This window comes from Protopterus annectens, chromosome 3.part1 (genome assembly GCF_019279795.1).
Source record: "Protopterus annectens isolate FY-2018-M chromosome 3.part1, PAN1.0, whole genome shotgun sequence".
NCBI classification, from domain to species: Eukaryota; Metazoa; Chordata; order Ceratodontiformes; family Protopteridae; genus Protopterus; species Protopterus annectens.
This window is the reverse complement of record NC_056732.1, coordinates 559,057,665-559,077,904: the sequence shown is the minus strand read 5'-3', so window position 1 is coordinate 559,077,904 and position 20,240 is coordinate 559,057,665. Positions and strand designations below refer to the sequence as shown.

At 38.6% G+C, this 20,240-nt stretch overlaps 1 protein-coding gene across 1 annotated transcript in view; it reads left to right on the top strand.

Annotated features, from left to right (window-relative positions):
- Positions 1-20,240, top strand: part of LOC122797701 (potassium voltage-gated channel subfamily H member 8-like) — a 1,282,601-nt gene that overhangs the window by 954,281 nt on the left and 308,080 nt on the right. The window contains exon 5 of the mRNA XM_044066236.1: positions 7,630-7,867. Coding sequence (XP_043922171.1) covers positions 7,630-7,867 — 238 coding nt within the window. The remainder of the gene's footprint in view (positions 1-7,629; positions 7,868-20,240) is intronic.

Sequence of the window (20,240 nt, the reverse complement as noted above, 5' to 3'; positions counted from 1 at the left end):
TCACATTTATTCAATTCTATGAAATCCATACAAATAGTGTGGAACGGATATGGTGGTGTAGGAAAACTCCCTTGCTTGGGTTTGAATGCTCCTTGTGCATGATGTTTGTTACAAATATGACATGCTGCACAAAATGTTTGTGTAAAGTTTGTGAATCCATATGTTTGGAATATTCGATTTACTAACTGTACCACCCCCCCTGTTGAGACATGGCACTGCCCATGGCTCAACAAAGCTGCATATCTAAATAAATTAGACAGCAATATTGTTTTTTTCTCTTTGGAGATATACAGTCCATTTTCGAGGATTGCACCTCGTTTCTCCCATTTCTGTTTTTCTGCTTTTGTAGTTAATGTCTGCATTGTTTTTAACATTTCTAGATGTAAAATCTCAGAGGGTTGTAATTCCTCGGTTAAAAGTAGTTTCTGAGTCTGAGGCTGCTTGCTTTGCAGCTGCATCAGCTCTTGCATTTCCTTTTGAAATTGCATCCTGTTGTTTTGTATGAGCTGAACATTTACAAATAGCTACCTTAGTAGGTAACTGAATGGAATCTAAGAAGTTCAAAATAAGTTGCGCATGATTAATTGGTTTGCCAGTAGATGTTATCATTCCCCTATTTTTCCATTGCTGTGCAAAAACATGCACTGTAGAGAAAGCATACTGACTGTCAGCATATATGTTCACACATTTATCTTTCGCTAGAGTACAAGCCCGTGTTAAGGCTATCAGTTCTGCTGCTTGAGCAGACAGGTTATGCTGTAAGGGTTGGGCTTCTAAAATCTCTGTATCTGTGACTACTGCATACCCTACTAGATTTTTCCCTGTAGGACCCTTTCTGCATGAACCGTCCACATAAAATGTCACCTCGGCATCATCCAAGGGCATATCAGTGAGGTCTTGTCTGGGCAAAGTTATTTGCTCAATTTCCTGCAGGCAACTGTGTGGTGTGCCATCCACAGGAGTTGGAAGTAACGTTGATGGATTTAATGTTGTACAACGTTCAATTACCATATGAGGCTGGCTCAGCAGTATGGTCATACATGAAAGATGTCTAGCAGGAGATAGATATGCTATTTTTTCTTGTAATAAAATTATCGCGACTGCATGAGGCACTCTCAGTGTGAGAGGGTGGAACAACACCACTGAGGCCAAAGCCTGTACTGCCATTGGAGCTGCGACTACTGCTTGCACACAGTGAGGCAACGACCGTGCCACTGGGTCTAGCTGTGATGAATAGTAAGCTATGGGGCGTTGCTTATCCCCATGCTGTTGCGTCAGAACTGATGTCATGTATCCCTGTTTACAATCTACGGTCTGAAAAAATCTTTTGTGGTAGTTTGGAAGTCCTAAAACTAATGATGAAGCTATCAATTATTTTAGTCTGCAGAAAGCTGTTTCTGCTTCAGGTGTCCATTGTAATACATCTTGTGCTGCCATTGGTGTTTTATATATTAAATCAGCCAGTGGAGCAGATTGTAAAGCATAGTTTGATATCCAGCTTCGACAAAAGTTAGTCGTTCCCAAGAAGGACATCATTTCCTTCTTGGTTGCTGGTTTAGGTGCCTGTAAAATCGCTGTTTTTCTGTCTTCGTCTAATATTCTACCTTCATTGGATATTACATATCCTAGGTATCTAACCTGTTTTCTTCAAAGTTGTAACTTACTTTTGTTTACTTTGTGTCCTTGTGCTGCTATAAATTTCAACAATGCTATCGTATCTTCTCTGCATTGATGCTGGGTAGGGGCTGCTAGCAAGATGTCATCTACATAAAGTAGAATCTGACAACCTCCTGGTGGGGTAAACCCTGCCAGGTTGCTTGCCATTTCTTGTGCAAATATTGTTGGACTTTCACAATATCCCTGCGGTAGCCGAGTATAGGTATATCTCTTACCCTGAAATGTAAATGCAAACCACTACTGGCTATCAGGATGTATAGGTATTGAAAAGAAAGCATTGCTTATATCTACCACAGTGAAATATTTTTGTTGTGGCTTCAAATCATTCAACAAGGTGTGTGGGTCTGGCACCGTAGGTGCTCTAGGTATTATTGCATTGTTTACAGCTTGTAAATCCTGTACCATCCGCCATTCCCCGTTCACTTTTTTAACAGGAAATAGAGGGGTATTACATGGTGAATCAAGAGATTCTACCAGTACTCCTTCCTTGAGTAATGCTGCTATTATAGGCTTGATTCCTTGCTCTGCATCTTTCCTCAAGGGGTATTGTCTTTTCTGTGGTCTAAATGCTGATTTTAGTGTAATAGTTACTGGTCCTGCTGTATGAATAAGTCCTGCATCTGATTTACCTGTTGACCAAAGAATGTTTGGTATGTCACACAAGGCTTTTTCTCCTTCTTCTTCTAATAAGAATGCTAATCAGCTGTCTTCACTAGTTTGTAAGTGTACAGCTGGATGTGTCTGTGTTAGCCAATTCAATTTCTGTTTTTGTATTCCCTGTTCTGATAATTCTAAATCAGTTTGTTTTTCCCATCTTGTTACTTTTTCTCCTAAGTCTGCCCATCTTACATCCTTATTCTTTGTCAAGCTGACATGTGGTAGTCTATTAGATTTGTACAGTGTCATGAATTCCTGAGGTAATGAACAGCTTACCACACTGTTTCCCTCAGTATCCCAATACAAGGTACGTAATACTAATCTGTTAGCAGGATTTTTGAATAATTCTTGCTCATATTCTTTATCAGGTCCTGGCACGCTACAGTAGTATAGAGTACAATGTAACAAATGCTGTTGGTCAGTGTCAAGGGAGGGGGTCTTACTGATGGCTACATTTATCAGTTCCTCGGTTACTGCCCCTGGACCAGTCGTAACTAGGTCCTGGCTGTACCAGTAAAAAGTTTCACCCTCCGGTCGCACCACAAAAGTATCCATTTGTCTTTGTGCCTCCATACCCTGCATAGTGGGAACTACCTCTATGCCAAATATCTGCATAAGATCTCTTCCCAGTAAGTTTACTGGACATTTTGCAGAAACTACAATTTTACTTTTCTGAGTCTTACCTGAAACTGGGTCAGTTATTGCTATATCATGGGAAAGTGGCTCCCTATATAGCTGTCCATTTGCTGCTTTCACTAATATATAATCAGGTGATTCGGAATTTTCTGGTAACTTTGAGGGGTGTATCAAAGTTCGTGACGCTCCTGAGTCACACAAGAATTTTATTTCCCTTCCTTCCACTAGAAGTGTAACTTCCGGTTTTGTGTCTGCCAGATAGAGCTCCAAGCTCAGTAATGCCAAATCTAAAATTTCACTTTCTTCATCCTCTACATCTGCTTGCACTTCCTCTGCTCCTTCCACTACATTTACACTTGCCCTTTGTTTGTTTGCCTTTCCTGATGATTTCTGACTTTCATCACTATCATATAGTCAGTCCTCATCACCTTTATTTTCTGTAGTCACCTTTTTATTTAGCCTGCAATCCCTTGCTAAATGTCCTTTCTTTCCGCATTTAAAGCACTCACCTTTCTTTTTTCTCTCTTCAAAATCTGCTGACCTTTTGTCAGATTGTCTATTTCCCTGGGTATTTTTCTTACCCTTTTTCCCTGACTGTACTACAAAGACCTCAGCTCCATCTTCAGCTGTGAAGACTTGTGTCTTCTTTTTCTTTTTACTATTAAAGTGTCTTTCAGCATGTCTAGCATATTCAAGTAAGGCTTGTAGCCTACTTGTTCGATGATCTATCATATGCTTTGTAATAAAGCTACTGATAGGTGCAATGCAACCTTTTAAAAACGCATTTTTCAGTTGCTGTTCATACGAGGAATCATGTGTCTGATTTTCAGGAATAGCCATACCACTATGGTTATTGAAATATTCCAATAATCTACCATAGTACCCATCTACAGTTTCATTCTCCTGTTGTATGCATTGATTAATGCAAGTCCAATCTGCTCTAGGTTTCCATTTTTCAGAAATTCGGTCTGTAAGACCTTTCACTCTGTTGTCTAGTTCTGTGTCACTATGTGGGAGTGGTTTAAGCTCTGCATTACGAGGATTCCAGGTGCCACAAATCATGTGCCAGTCTGGACCCACAATTTGTCTAACTACTTTTTCTACTTCTTCCCCATTCAAGTGGTAACTTAATCTCATACCTTGCAAATCTTGTAAAAACTTTGTGTAATTAACTTTTGGATGAGGGATTCCCTCTGTAGCTTTCCGAATATCTTCCGGTGTCCATGGTCTATATACTAGAAGAGTTGGATCCTGCCCTTCCTGTCCTGCCTGAGGATTTGGTACCTTGATTAGTGGACAGATTTCTTCCTCACTCTCGTCTAGTGTGTTTCTCCCTATTTGATATAAGTCTGTGTCCCCAACTGTTTTATGTGTCCGGGACCTAGTTTCAATAGGATCTCTAACAAATGGTTTTAGTGCTCTTGTGACTTCAGGATAATGTGGAGGTGGACCAGCTTGTCCTCCTGCTTCATATCCTGAAAAAGGCATTGGAGGGGGCGGAGGAGGAGGAGCCGTTGCTATTACTGTATTATTATCCTCTTTATCTAAAAATAACGTCTTAGCATTTTTAGTTTTTTGTTCCCTTTGATTTACTTCCTCAATCCACCTGTGTGCCTGAGGAATGCCTAATCGCTGTTGTTTTTTTGCCTGACCTTCTGCGTCAGATTTAAGCTGTTTTAAAAGTTTATCTAATGAAATCTTATTTAATTTACCATGAAATCCGTATTTATTAACCCATTTTGTATAATACCTTACATTATCAGCCCGTTGTAATTGCATATATTTTGCGTCATCAGTTAGGGGCCGATCTCATGAAGTTTTAGTGCACTGATTTCCCATTCTAAAAGAAAATGTTACGTAACCCTTTTCACCACGTGGTATTTCAGTTCCTTACACAGTTTATCTAGAATAACTGCCTACCTTATTCTGTTTCCCTGATCTCTGACAAAATATACAGTAATTTCCTTTTGTCCCTGATCTGTATAACAAATCTCTGACAATGACATTTACTGTAACCTAGTCCCTGATCTAAAACAGAAAAAAGGCAAATTATCTTCCTACCTGAGCCTCCTGGGTCGACCAGTTCGAGACCGCTCTTCGGCCGCAGATCAGAAAGTGGCCAGCCTCTTAAAATGACAATTCAGTCGGAGGTCTTTGTGTTTCAAGAAGAACCATTTCGGTAGCTTCTCCTGCGATGTATTCGACCACCGGTACACTCTAATCTGTAGCTGTCTGAGGGCTTCCGTTTACCGAAGGACCAAACTGTTAAATAAAAACAATGATAACAACACAGGAGGCTCAGATGCAAAAGTTTACTAGTGTACACCAGGAGGCAAAAAACCATACAAGTACAGAGTTTTGTCTGACATGATTCAGGAAATACACAATTTTATATAGTCTTACATTCAAGCTGTGCCCACCTTACTGACGTGGTTAGTCACAGGGCACCTACATCACTATGGTCTACAATATTCTATTCGTAAGAAAAGCTGATGTTATACATTTTAAAAAGTTTTCCCATGGGGATAGTACAGCCTTGCAAAGCACCTGGTTAGTTATAATGTCTTTCTGTAAATGTTACTCTTTCAAGGTTTCAGGCCTGTTCGAATACAATGGTTGGTTCAATCTTGTAATACACTTCTTTGTTCTTCTTGCAACATTACTTCAGCAGCTGTGTCTTTATCTTGATAACATTCACAAGGCCAATTATCTCAGAGGAAGGAAGAAGATTTTCAATGCTTTATACATTTAATTTCCTGACCCAGCAGATAATCATTAGTGAAAAACATAAGCTTGCTGAGCTGGCTACTGCCAGGGTCAGAGTTCAAATACACTGCAGCTCCAAAGCTTCAAGTAATTACATGTAAAATCATTCTTATTGCCATATTGTAAATAGAATAAAATGCATTATATACTATTTGCTTTTAAACTAGCACTTTATACATGTTCAAATACATATTTTTCTAACACACACACACACACACACACACACACACACACACACACACACACACACACACACACACACACACACACACAACATACACATGTACAAAACATACACATGCACATGCATCACACATCCAACCACAAACAAACCCCACACACACAAAACATAGACAGACACATACATACACACACATCCAACCACAAACAAACCCCAACACATTTCATTCACACCCTTGGAAACTATAATCACTCACCTGCACACATGGTCCACCACACACATGCAGAGTAAAAGGTTGAAATTGTACCATATGAATGCAAAGCCTAGGCAAAGAAGAGAGAAAAGTCTTGCTTAGTAGCAAAAAATCCCTACATAGATGTTGATAACAACTGCATAATCTCCTGAATAGCTCGGTTAGGCAAAACTAGCAAGACAGGACAAGCTGATTATCTAGCTGTGCCAAAAGCAGAATATCTTGAAATAAAGACACACCTAAGTTGTAGTGAGTAACAGTAAAGGTAAATAGCTTCCTATTGTATGCTATTTGGCATGAAGAGCATCATGTGGAATGTGCAGTTTGACACGTACACACAGTACTATTCATATCATACACATCGAAAAGCACAGTACAATACAAACAATGTGACTAGTTTTGGAAGGGGAGGCCTCCCATGAGCCCCGTGTGTGAGCGGATTGTGTCCCTCACATATCTCTCATAACTATACATTCCAAAATTCATGTTCAAACAGTGCCAGAGAAAGTGTAAGTATTTGGTTTTGAGAACTAGCCAGTTGTTGATATGTTTGAAATCATGCATTTCCAGTGCCAGAATATATTAATATGAGAACAGTCTCCCACCTTTCCTTTAAAAATGTAATAATATCATAAGCAAGTATTGTACAAAAACATACATAGATGGCCAACAGCTTTGTGTTCTATAAACAGGTCTCTTTGCCAGTATGGAAATGTTAGTCTATATTGTGGAGATCAATTCAATATTATAATGTCTTAACCTATTATATTTTGGTTGAAAACCTTACACCAAACTGATTTGCAGAATGCTGTGTTCTCCCATGTGTCATATTGCAAACTGTACATGAAATGCTACTTTTTTATTATTTATTTGTGTGTTTAAGTAAAGTATCTTCCTGATAACATAAGGAATTTGAGAGAAAGGTTATATATATATATATTTACCTACACTGTTGACTAAATCACACATAACAAAATTTCACTAAATCATGCAGAATTTTCCTTATGGTTCTGATACTTTTCTGTTCAGATCTGCATATGGCCATGATATTGTAATTTGATATTCTGGTTTCATTCTTTTAATGTTCAACTTATTTTGTACATTCGGCATTTAAGTTTAGAGGCTGGTAGACTCTGCCATCAATAATTGCCTGAAGATTATGATCTCTTGTATAATGGTGATTCTGTTATGAACAAAAGGTATGGTTTTCTGGTGCTCTCCAATGGCTAGCCAATTGTTTTATATACCGTTAATGGAGTCTATGATTTATACCATTTGACAGAAAGATATTCCATTTGTCACCCCATTTTATTTGCCTTCATGTCTGCACAGTCAATAATTTAACAAAACGTGGTTGTCAGATTAAATATGTAAAAGTTTTAAACTGATTTATCGTAATAGACAAATGAGAAAACGTTAAGCTCATATTGAAACATAATCTGTAATTTTTTTTTTTCAGAATGTATTTGTAGACAAACCAGCTCTTCCGGAGTACAAAGTTTCTGAAGCTAAAAAGTCCAAATGTATATTATTACATTATAGCACTTTCAAAGCTGGCTGGGACTGGCTTATATTATTGGCAACGTTCTATGTTGCCGTAACTGTACCATATAATGTCTGCTTCATTGGAAATGACGATGACTCCACACGAAGCACAACCGTCAGTGACATCGCAGTGGAAATCCTTTTTATTATAGGTAAGATGGACAGTCACTTTCTGTTAAGGTTTACTCCTGTAAATAAAGTTGTGAACTCTACATCTGATACTGCTGTTGCTTGATAAAAAGTATGTTATTTATGTCTGCATCTAAGACTAAAGTAGCAATAGAAAAATCATCAAACAAATGATTCAAAGCAAAGAGCATAACATCTTTATTTAATGAGAAAGAACGTCAGGTGTTTTATTGCAAAATCTGCTTAGTTATTGTCACGTAATAGAAGAATTGTGATATATGTTATAACAAAACTTAGAGGCAAGAGAATTCACAATATTGGAAAATGATGACCTGGGATAATGATAATATTGTGTTACAGCTCAGTGTGGGATTAAACAGATGACAACTAGGGGCAACATTTCAGCTTGATAAAATATTTTTTAAAGAAAAATTTTTTTTTGCAGGAGAGGCAAGCCTTCAAACCCACAGTACCACGTGTATAAATATACCAAAGCTATCTGAACAAAAAGAAAAGATAAAGTTGAAATTCATAGGGAAAGGTAAAGACTTTCAGCACATGCACAAAAAAAAAAAAAAAAAAAAAAAACACAATGATAGTGATTTCTGAAAAAAAAAAAAAACAACCAGGAAATTCAGTTGTGGAGTTGAACTCAATCACATGGATCCTCTTTGAGTTTTATTTTAATGAAATGCTGGAAATTACATAAACTTATATAAAGCTTGGAGTAATGGGAAAAGAATCAGCTAATCACCTGTGTAAAGTGTATAACTTAACTAGAAGATTAATACTGCATAGCCCCATCACAGGCTCGTAATCCTACCATAAAACATCTGTTTTGCATAAATGAAAGGATGGCAATGTTTTACACCAAATTATAAGGTAAATCCCTTTATACTTGTATACCTTTCTACTCTTCCATACTAAAATCAAATTGTCCGACCTAGGAAACCTTTATTTATAGTTATCTAATTATTTTTTCCAGGTTGTTTGAATACTGAAAGACAATTGTGTTACAGATACTGTGGACCTATGTGGTACTGAAACACAAGGTATGGCAAATGCTGGGACACTGAAAATGTACAATAGCAGAATGTTTCACTTTTTAGGGATGGCATAATAGCTATAATACCTGCCAAATGTGGAGTTTTTTTAATTTACTAATTCCTTTGTTCAATATATGTACTCTGGCCCAATGGTGCCTTTCAGGTACAGACTTGCTACAAAACATAAGTATTAAGTTATGTGGAAGTCATACAGTAGAAGTGGTACAATGCAATAGTACAATCACAATAGAGTAACAATTCAAAACAAAATTGCATTAGTTCTATAGTCGATAAACAAGAGACCTCCAAGTCAGAGAGCTGGAGTGCACACTTGAACCATGTCATTGAAACTATTTTTCCTGACAGCTCATTATCATCATCGTCATCATCATCAGCCCCCTTTTCCCTATTTTTCTACATGGGGTCTGGGTATCATGTTAACTATTGCCAAATCTCTCGATTCAGTGCCACACTTCTGCCTTCTTCAACACTCATGCCTGGCTGTCACAGATCTTCTTTCACACAATCCATCCACCTCTTTGCTGGATGTCCTCGCTTCCTCTTACCTTCTTCCTGTCTGTCTCAAATCTTGTTCACCAGATTGTCTTCTGCCTTTCTGCACATGCCCAAACCACCGTAATCTATTCTGTTTGATCTTTTCTGCAACTGCAGCTACTTTGGCTTCTGCTCTTATGTCCTCATTTCTTCACCTGTCCCAGAGTGTGCATCCTACCACCCTTCTTAGGCACTACATTTCCATCACCTCTAGCTTCTTCATCTGCTCTGCTTTTACTGCCCAGGTTTCTGTACCATACAATAGTACTGGTCCCATCACTGTCTTGTACACCTTACTTTTCAGCTTCTTTGGCATTCTTCTGTCATAGACCACACCTGACACTCTATGCCAGTTGTATGCAGCCCCTCTGATTCTAGCTTTGACCTCTTCATTCAGAATAACCTTCTCCTCAGCTACAACACACAGATACTTGAAGCTGTTTACCTGTTCCACTACCTTCTCTTCTATCTCTTTTCTCAGCTTCCTCTGACTTCCCCAGTTTACTGCCATTACCACTGTCTTAGCTGTGTTTAGTTTCATCCCATGTGCCTTCAGTTTTTCATTCCATTGCTATATACTTTGCTGTTGTTCTTGCTCAGAGTCTGCCTGTAATGCCACATTATCTGCATACAGCAACTTTGTTGATCTGTACCCTGCAACCAGTTTGCTAATGTAGTCCATCACCAGTATGAACAGCAGTGGAATCAGAGCTGAACCCTGGTATACACCCACTCCCACTGTGAACCTCTCTGTGAGGCTGAACACTGTTCATACTTGAGTCACTGGGTCCTTTTACATAGCCTGCACTAATTAAACCAATGTTTCTGGGGCTTCGAATCACTTCAGTACTGCCCAGCTCAGCTTTCTTGGGACCATGTCATATGCTGTCTCCAAGTCTAAGAATGCCCAGATGGACTCTTTCGTCATCTCTAGTTCCTTCACAACTATCTTTCTCACTGCAAATATAGAGTCAATTGTGCTGCATTTTGATCTGAGTCCAAACTGCTCATCTCCCATCTTACATTCTACTACTCTGCGTATCTGTTTATCAATCACCCTCTCCATAACATTCATGCAGTGTGATCCACAGTTGTGGATATCCTCTTTGTTCTTGTACACTGGCACGAGAATGCTTATTCTCCAGTCATCTGGGATACGCCTTTCTCTCCATACTGTTATGAGTACCCTTATCAGCATTTCTTTCCTATCTCACCCAGCATCTTTATCATATTTGCTGTGACCTCATCTAAGCCTGCTGCTTTCCCTGACTTCATTTTCCTTAGTGCTGTTCTTACTTCTTCTATGGTGGGCTCCTCTTCTTCTCTCATCATAAGCTGTTTCTGGGGGCAGTACATCTTCTGTGGGGATTTCTTTATTCAGAAACTGCCTGGAAATACTCCTTCTGTCTGCCTTTGATATCATGTGGATTGGTGAGCAGGTTGTTGGTGGCATCACTTATGAAGGGTGTCTGACTGTCTTCTTTATCGTTCTGTCTTTGCCTTGCAACCTGTTATAGTTTCTTTGTGCCACCTAATGAGTCACTTTCCAGAAGTTGGTAGAGTGCCTCTGATGCCCTATTCTTTGCTATTGCAGCTCCTTTCTTAGCTTCTTTGTTAGACAACCAGCATTCTGTCCTAGCCTGGTCAGTCTTTTCTATCTCCCACTTTTTCCTGCACTCTTTCTTTTGATGACTTCCTGGACTTCTGCATTCCACCACCAGCTTTCCTTATGTACCTTATTTCCATGCCTAGCTCGGCCACATATCTGTTCTGTAGTCCCCACATGTGCTGTTTTGAGGTGCTGCCATTCTTCTTCAACTCCACCTATTTCCTCTTCTTCTTGGGGTGCTAGAGCCCTGAGTAATTCCTTGAACTATTATATTTTCTCTTACAGTTACTTCCAGGTCTTCAGTCTGGTCTCAGTTGACCTTAGAGCCTTCTCTGACAACTTCTTGCAGCTGATTGTTGCAACCAGTAGTTTATGCTGTGGGCTGACTGTTTCACTGGGGATAATTTTGCAATCATTGATTCTACCCAAGTGCCTTTTCCTTACTAGGAGGAAGTCTGCCTGAGTTGCATGTTGGCCATCCTTATATGTAATCTTGTGACTGTCTGTCTTTTTGAACCATGTGTTGGCTACTATTAAGCCATTTGCTAGACAGAAGTCTACAATGGCCTCTCCTTCTTTATTCCTGTTGCCCTACCCATGTGGACCCAGGCAGTCTTCATATCCTGTTCTGTCTGACCTGATATGTGAATTCAATAATTCTTAAAGGTAATTTGTTAAGATGAGAACTGAGTGGGTGAAGATTGGGGAATGACCACCTTTGGGATACTAAATAATTACTGGCATGCATGGGATAACATTCTCTAATGAAAACTTACTTATATCCAAATCTATAACCAAGGGCTCTGCCAGTCATTGTTTGGTGTACATTAATGGGAAGTGACACAGTCCTATACCCAGTTCCCAAAGGAGTGTACATTAATGGGAAGTGGAACTGTTCTGTGCCCAGTTCTCAAAGGAGTGTACATTAATGGGAAGTGGCATTGTCCTGTGCCCAGTTCCCAAAGGAGTGTGCATTAATGGGAATTGACACTGCCCTGTGCCCAATTCCAAAGGAATATACATTAATGGGAAGTGGTACCCTATGTCCAATTCCAAAGGAGTGTACATTAATGGGAATTGACACTGCCCTGTGCCCAATTCCCAAAGGAGTATACATTAATGGGAAGTGGCACTGTCCTGTACCCAATTCCCAAAGAAATGTACATTAATGGGAAGTGGCACAGTCCTATGCCCAACTCTGAAAGGTGTGTACATTAATAAGAAGTGACACTGTCCTGTGCTCAGTTCCCGAAGGAGAAATTGGCTGACAACACTTGAACTCTTAGGAGTTTGAAAAGCAGTTTTTTACTTCAACAAAATATATTAGAAGCTCTGTAGTGCTACCTTTTTAAACATGACATTTTTTTCATTTGCTACTCATCTTTGCCAAAATACTGTAGATGGTAAGATGTGAAACCATCAAGAGCAAGCAGTGCAACCCCTGACTTGTCAAAATCACTCTAAATTCCATATACTTTTGGCATCGTGGTGACTCAGAGGTAAGATGTGTGCTTTGCAGATGAGGAATTCAGTCTTAGCATTCAATCTTCAGCTGTATGAACTGTACAGGGTTTACATATTCTCTTCATTGCTTCATAGGTTTTCTCTAGTTGCAGAGGCTTCCATCCATCTCTGTCTATGCAAAACTGTCTATATATGCCAAAGAATAAATACAAAGATACATAATGTATACACATGTAAATTCATACACACACACACACACACACACACACACACACACACACACACACACACACACACACACACACAGGTATATATATATGTATATATATATATATATATATTTAGAGAGAGAGAGGGGGGAGACAGATAGATATAATACAGATATATATGAAGAAATGCTTGACAATGTAATAAGTGTAAGCTGTATGTTATGATATTTTATAAGGTGGTACAAACTATTGCATTTTTATTTTATCTCTTAGGTTCATAGCTTCAGATGTTTATACTAAGCTAATGACCACTAGGACCTTTATAAGTCCAGCTGTGCACCCCAAATGTATCTGATGAGTTATATTATATTAGATGTTATTTTAAGTGCAAATATATATCTTTGTTAAGGCATGATTTAATGACTGCCTCTGTCCATCAAAGACACAAGTGCTAGACCAAGGGAGAATTTCTGATTTAGCATGCACTGGTCCAGGTTATACTTGAATACCGTTAGGGAAAGACTTTGCTTTACATAGCTGAGAAGCATATTCCAGAAAAGGGGAACTCTCTCAGATACCTATCTCTCCCTCCAACATGTCTTGTTTATGCCATAAGGAAAGATTAGCTTCTTTGATCTAGGAGTGCTGAAGCTGTTTGTTTTGTAAATATACAAAAAGTACATCAAAGTGGGATCCAAGGATGACTTGTATGCAAGTCATAGATCACCACTTGGTAGTCTGTAGAGTGCAGAGTATAGAGATAGAGCTTTGAGGCAATCTGCATGGGACATTTTCTTTGTGATCTGTATTCTTTTGTGAGTAATCACTGTAGACATTCCAGTTGTTACATCTGCCTTGTCAGGTACATACTAAAGGGGGTATTATACTCAATGATAGGTCTAATGAGGGCCGAATACAGTGGTTCAATGAACTCCCTGGACCTAGATATGATGCCCCTACTTATAATTCTAACAAAGTAGAAAATGATTTCCTTATTGTCTTTAGTTATTTATTTATTTAACATTTGTTTCCCAGGATAGTCCGACTAGACAACAAGCGTCCATTTTCAGCGGAATCCTGGGGAGAAAAACTCCATAAGTTTAGAGAGAGAAGAAAAATTTACAAAAGAGACATTACCAGGTAGTAGCATACAGATTGTAGACTTTACAGCCGTTAGTATACAATAAGAGGATATTCCTCCTCTTGGTTGAAAATACAAGTGTACTAAATATACAGTGAGAGCAGATAAGAACCTGGTAGAGCATTGCAAGATATTTCACAATTGAATAAGAGTATATAAATGTTTAAGTTTCCATATATACATTCAAGCAAATATACATGTAAGAGCATATATATGTGTGTGTGTGTATATATATATATATATATATATATATATATATATATATATATATATATATATGGATCCCCTTCACTACACCGACACACACACCCAAAACACCGACACCAAAAGACCGACAACAAACCTAACACCTACACCCAAAACACCTACACACAAAACGTAACTACACATTACACACAACTATACATGCACTAACCTTTAACCTACCCTAATAACCCTAAGGTCCCGGGCACTTACCCTACCACCCTAACTCTAACTCACTTAACCCACCCTTAAACATATAGTCCGTCACTATCGCCTAACTCACTTAACCGCCCTATAACTACAGTCCTCACTATCGCCTAACACTAAATCCTCACTCTATCGCACACACTTACCAAGTCCTGGGTTCTCACCTTGTCAGTCATCTGAGTCGGTCTTCTCATCTCCTTCTGTAGAGTGTCGGTCTTCTAGCGTTTGTGAAGTGAAGGGATCCATATATATATATATATATATATATATATATATATATATATATATACACACACACACATATACACACACACACACACACACACACACACACACACACACACACACGCACACACATATGTACATACACTCATATATTGATTATTGCTCACACATGGATAGGTATACTTAGATGGTGGTGTTTGTGTCATCCAGGACAGATGGGGTGCAGAAATAATGAGTAGACAAGAGACTTCAGGGGGCTCAATTACAGTTGCATAGATGGTTGGTGAAGAGGTATGTTTTAAGTAGGCTTTTGAAGGAGGGTGTGGAGTTTTATAGTCTGACGTCAGGGGGAAGGTTGTTCCATATTTTTGCTATTTCATGGGAAATAGTGATTCCCCGGAGTTGTTTTTGCATGTGATGGTTTCGGTTAAGGGTTTGTTGGAGGACCAAAGTTGCCTATTTGAATTGTAGAAGTTCAGCATGCCAGTCAGGTCAGGGGGTTTCTCAGCATTGTACAGAATTAGATGAGCTAGGCTGAGTTGATGGTACCTTAATAGGTCTGGAAATTCAAGCCAGTGCAAGGCTTGTAGGGAAAGGCAGTGGTGGGATCATGATTTGGCACTGGTAGTGAATCTAGCAATTTTGTTGTAACAGATGGAAAGTTTATTAAGGTCAGTTTTGTAAAGATTAGTTAGAATTGGGGACACATAAAGCAGAGTAGATAGGAGGTGGGTCCTGGCTATTGCAATTCGATATTCAGTGGTTATATAACTTTTACAGCGATAGAGGGAACCTAGCTTTTTGTGAACTTTAGTGATAGTTGTTATGTGCTTTGTGAATTTGAGTTGCTGGTCAGTGGTAACTCCTAGGAGTTTACCCTCAGTGACGGGTGATTTGGGTTTTCGGTTGTTATGTGCTTTGTGAGTTTGAGTTGCTGGTCCATGGTAACTCCTAGGAGTTTAGCCTCAGTGACGGGTGATTTGGGTTTTCGGTTGTTATGTGCTTTGTGAATTTGAGTTGCTGGTCAGTGGTAACTCGTAGGAGTTTAGCCTCAGTGACGGGTGATTTGGGTTTTCGGTTGTTATGTGCTTTGTGAATTTGAGTTGCTGGTCAGTGGTAACTCGTAGGAGTTTAGCCTCAGTGACGGGTGATTTGGGTTTTCGGTTGATATGTGCTTTGTGAATTTGAGTTGCTGGTCAGTGGTAACTCCTAGGAGTTTAGCCTCAGTGACGGGTGATTTGGGTTTTCGGTTGATATGTGCTTTGTGAATTTGAGTTGCTGGTCAGTGGTAACTCCTAGGAGTTTAGCCTCAGTGACGGGTGATTTGGGGTTTGCTGGTGGAGAGTACAGAGAAGGTAAGGCTGCTCGTTTTAGTAGAGTGGAACAGCACTAGTTGTGTTTTCTTGGGATTTAGCATGAGTTGTGAGTTGTTAAGCCAGTTCTCTATTTCAGAGAAGGCTTCTTGGGCTTTTTGTTTTTAGAAATTGGATGCTGGGTGCAGAGCATATGATAGTTGTGTCTTGGACACGTTGCTTGAAGACCAGGTTACAATCTACATCTGTTCCCAAATCTCTGACTACTAAGTCTACTCTTAAGAATATTTTATCAGTGACATAGTTTCTCAGTGTGGCTGACTTCCCAAGAGGTACTATTATGTATTTTGGCACTGAGTTTAAGCTGTGGTTTGAACCAGTCATTTATCTTTGTTAGACTTTCTTGTAAGATGCGAGTGTCTTAGAGGGATTCTGTGACTGCTTCTAGTTTGCAATCATCAGCAAACTTGGTCATAGACAGTCCTTTGCCATTGGCCTTGACTTCTGAGAAGAAGATACCAAAGAAGAGTATGCCCAGCATGGAACCTAGAGGAACTCTACTGCTGACTGGCCTCTTTGTGGAAGTCACATCTCCAGTCCTGACTGCCTGGGTCCTATCTGCAAGCTAGCAGGATATGCAGCATGTTATATAGGGGTTAATGTCTAATAAAATAAATGTATTTTTTTCATAGGAAAGTACTAGGCTAGCTGCTTTTGTGAGCCATTTTAAGCCTAGCTAATTTCTCTCAAAAGTGAAAATCATACTGTATACCTCTGGTCTCTGATGTAAATACCTTAACCATTATGCCAAAAACAACCCCCAGTGTTCATTTTGTATGAGATCACACTCTGTGATACACATTTACTCAACTTTTGTGAGTTGTGGCTGATTGGTTAAGTGGCACGTGGAGCATAGCAACATGACTGATCACTAGCTGGCAAGGTTACTAATCAGTGGTAGTTCATTGTGGTGCATTGCCATTGTGCCCTTGCTGTTGCTAGCTATTCTAGAGCAGTAAAGCTGTGGCCAGGATTCACAAGTGGAGCAGGAGGCATCTGAAGAAGGCTTAGAACATGCTTTCTGTAGGAGGGAGGTACAAACGTCCAGCTGAAGATACACAACCAGGGAAGGAAAAGGGAAGTTGCAGCTTTCAATTTGTAAATTTTGTAAACAGCTATAGCATTGAATGTGGTGCATAACATATTTTTAAATCATTTTCCTTTATACTGTTTAGAGGCTGTATTAAGATTGGCACAGTATACAGTTATTCTATAATAACTGTCTTTTATGTGTATTACACTGGTCTTGGAAACGTACAAATTCAGAAACGTTGAAGTTCACATTGTGCTCCTCTCTGCTTCAGTACAATGATTAAAAAGTTGCTCTTTTTATATTTGTAATAGAAATGTTTTTTTTTTTGACAACAAACGTTTTTTATGAAGTTTACAAAAATTTACACAGTGAATGCCCATGCAGTAAAACTTAAGAAATATTACTGTTTACATACTCCAACATACTTAACTGCAATAGATTACAGTCCAGTATGACTATTGCAGATTCATACTAATATCCCCAAAAAGAGAGCAACCAGTCATTAAGACTAATAGGGCTCATTCACATTAATAGGTTTTAGGAATGCCTTAAGCAAGAACAAACTACCAAAAAAATGCTAGTGATGATGACGTTGGGTCAGGCCTAAAGAGATCTATGGTAGAAATGTTCATTCCTTAGCATGACCGCTGTATCACTGCCTGCATAGTTTATGTTATCTTCTGACTGAAATAACCATTTTATCACACTGAGGACTTATTCTACATCTCAAAGATCCATTTTATCTTACCTATAAGTGTACATTTCAAAAAGGCTTCTTCATTCAGCACTCCAGTTTAGTTTGTAAACAGCTGCACTTCCAGAGAATTTGCAAGAGGTAATAAAATAATAAAATAAATCTCTATGTATTGTTATGTGGTATCAAAAGGATCTCAAACAGAAATATGTGCTGAGCCTAGAAAAGCAGTAATAGGGAACTCAAATACAAGTCTATTCAAAAAAAAAAAATATATATATATATATATATATATATATACAAGGCAATCCCTGTGTATGTAAATAAGTGTGGCCTTGGCACCAATGCATCTTCAGCAACTCACAGCTGTATATTGTGGAATCCAGTTTGCTGTAGTCATCAGTGTCATGTTCCATCTATGAAAGACACATTGGAGTGTAGATTTAGCCATACCACATGCAGCAACTAAATACTGCAGCCCCCCATGGTCAGTATGGATTGGGCTCCCAGGAAGTTCTCAATCCCACTTAAAGACAAAGCTAAAGGCTGAATGTCATGAAGCATCTCTAAATGTCACCTATCATTCTGTGATTTGATTCTACCATTAGTCACTGAATTGTACTGGAGTAAAATGAACCAAGCATCCCAGTGTGGGTGACAGATTGTCTCAGCTTTGTCACTAGCCCAACATACTCCTTCTATGATAAGATTCTAACTCACAGAAAGGATAGCATAATTACCACTGTCCATTGACAGCACAAGCCTTGAAATACTGCTAGCATTAAAATGCTAGAGGAATAAAAGCCATAGACAATGATGGATACCCAAGCAATCTTAATAACTGACTGAGGTGGGATAATGGCCTTGTATAAATGTAAAAGTCTCAGACTGTCCATCCCTCCCACTTGTCTGACTTCATATATAACTTAGCTTTACTTAGATGAGGAAGTTATTCTCCCACACAAAACCTATCATCAATCACTGCAGTCAAGAAAGGATGCTACTAAATGATTCAGATAATGAATCTCAAAGGAAATGGCTTCCATCTTAATCACATTGCTGGGAGGGACTCACCTACCTAAACATAAGTAATACTCCAAGCAAATTGAATTTGCAGAACATAAACATATTTTTTCACAATGAGTATTTGCCTCAGGCTCTCATCATCTCCCTGAAGGAAAATGAAACCTCTTCATTCTGCATACATTTTTGCCTCAGATCCCCAGCCTCCACTAAACAGTCTATTTCATAAAGCTTGAGCGAAGAAAGAGAAGGAATTTGAACAATTACTTGTCTCTTAAAAATGTATTGAGGAGACAGTGACAAAGGCTTGTTTTATCCTTGTCTAATGTCTCTTGATTCTGGGAAAAGAAAAGGACTGCTTAATTATGAGCTTATGCATGTAACTGCAACAGAAAACTTGAATGCAGTTGATAAAGGTGAATGCCAGACCCAGACACAGCAGAATGTGCATAGCAGTGTCAGTAGCTCAACAGGTGCTACACTTGCTTTTGGTGATGAAAGATTAGAAATCTTTGGGTTCTTTTCCTACCCCAGGTGCTTGGATTCATTTTCCAGTACTGACATTGTAGTACAGCATAAGCGGGGTGCTGAAGTCCTGAGAGTGCCATGCTTTGGATGAGATGTTAAACCAAGGCCCCATCATGGCACCTACCAAAAGAAGAGTAGATATGCATTTTTTAAGGCACTGAAAAGAACATGTCACAATAAAGACAATTGTGTACCCCTACGCAGCCACAACATAAATAACAGCATAAACAATATTCAGTCCTTAATAACATGCAAAAGAAATACATACATTTCATTATCATGTGAAATACATGTAAGTTTCTGTTATCAACCCCCACCCATTTTGCCACAACATCATTATCTTCTCAATAATGTCTGCCATATTTCACTGTGTTGTTAAATGTCATTTCTTTTGTTCTTGCTTGCCATACATGAAAATTAATGGCCATACATGAAAATTAATGGCCATACATATTCTATATTTTCGATCTGTACCTTTTTTACAACATTCTGGATACTATCCATAAATTTTATTTTCTATATTTATGTTTCCTCAGTTCTTAAATTCCTGCTGTTGTTTTATATTTTTCTTTAACAACTGATTTTTGGGACATTTAAAAAATTACTTTCTATTGTTTTTGTTTCATCACATACAAAACGTTTTCTGTCTCTCACTCCCTTATATTTCATATCACCTTTACTGGCAATGTCTGAACCTTGAGTCTCTACATACAATTTTTGCTTTCTTCTCATGTTTTAAATCTTTTCTGTATATCTCTGATAGCTGCCTGCTACTTCCTCAACATGTTCCCAAGCCTTGAAATAGTAATATTCGATATTTACCTTTTCATACCATATTTTCTTTTTTGTTCAATCTCATTTAAATTTATTTTATATACTTTCATCTTCTTCTTCCATTCTCATACTTCAGTATTGTTTGTATGTTTAGCCATCTTTCATCATTGAAGTCTTTCTCACTAATCCCAATATTGCTCTGTATAAATTATGTCAATGGCCTTTGTTCTTTTTTTCATAATAGCTAAAACCTGTTGTAAAAATAATGGTGA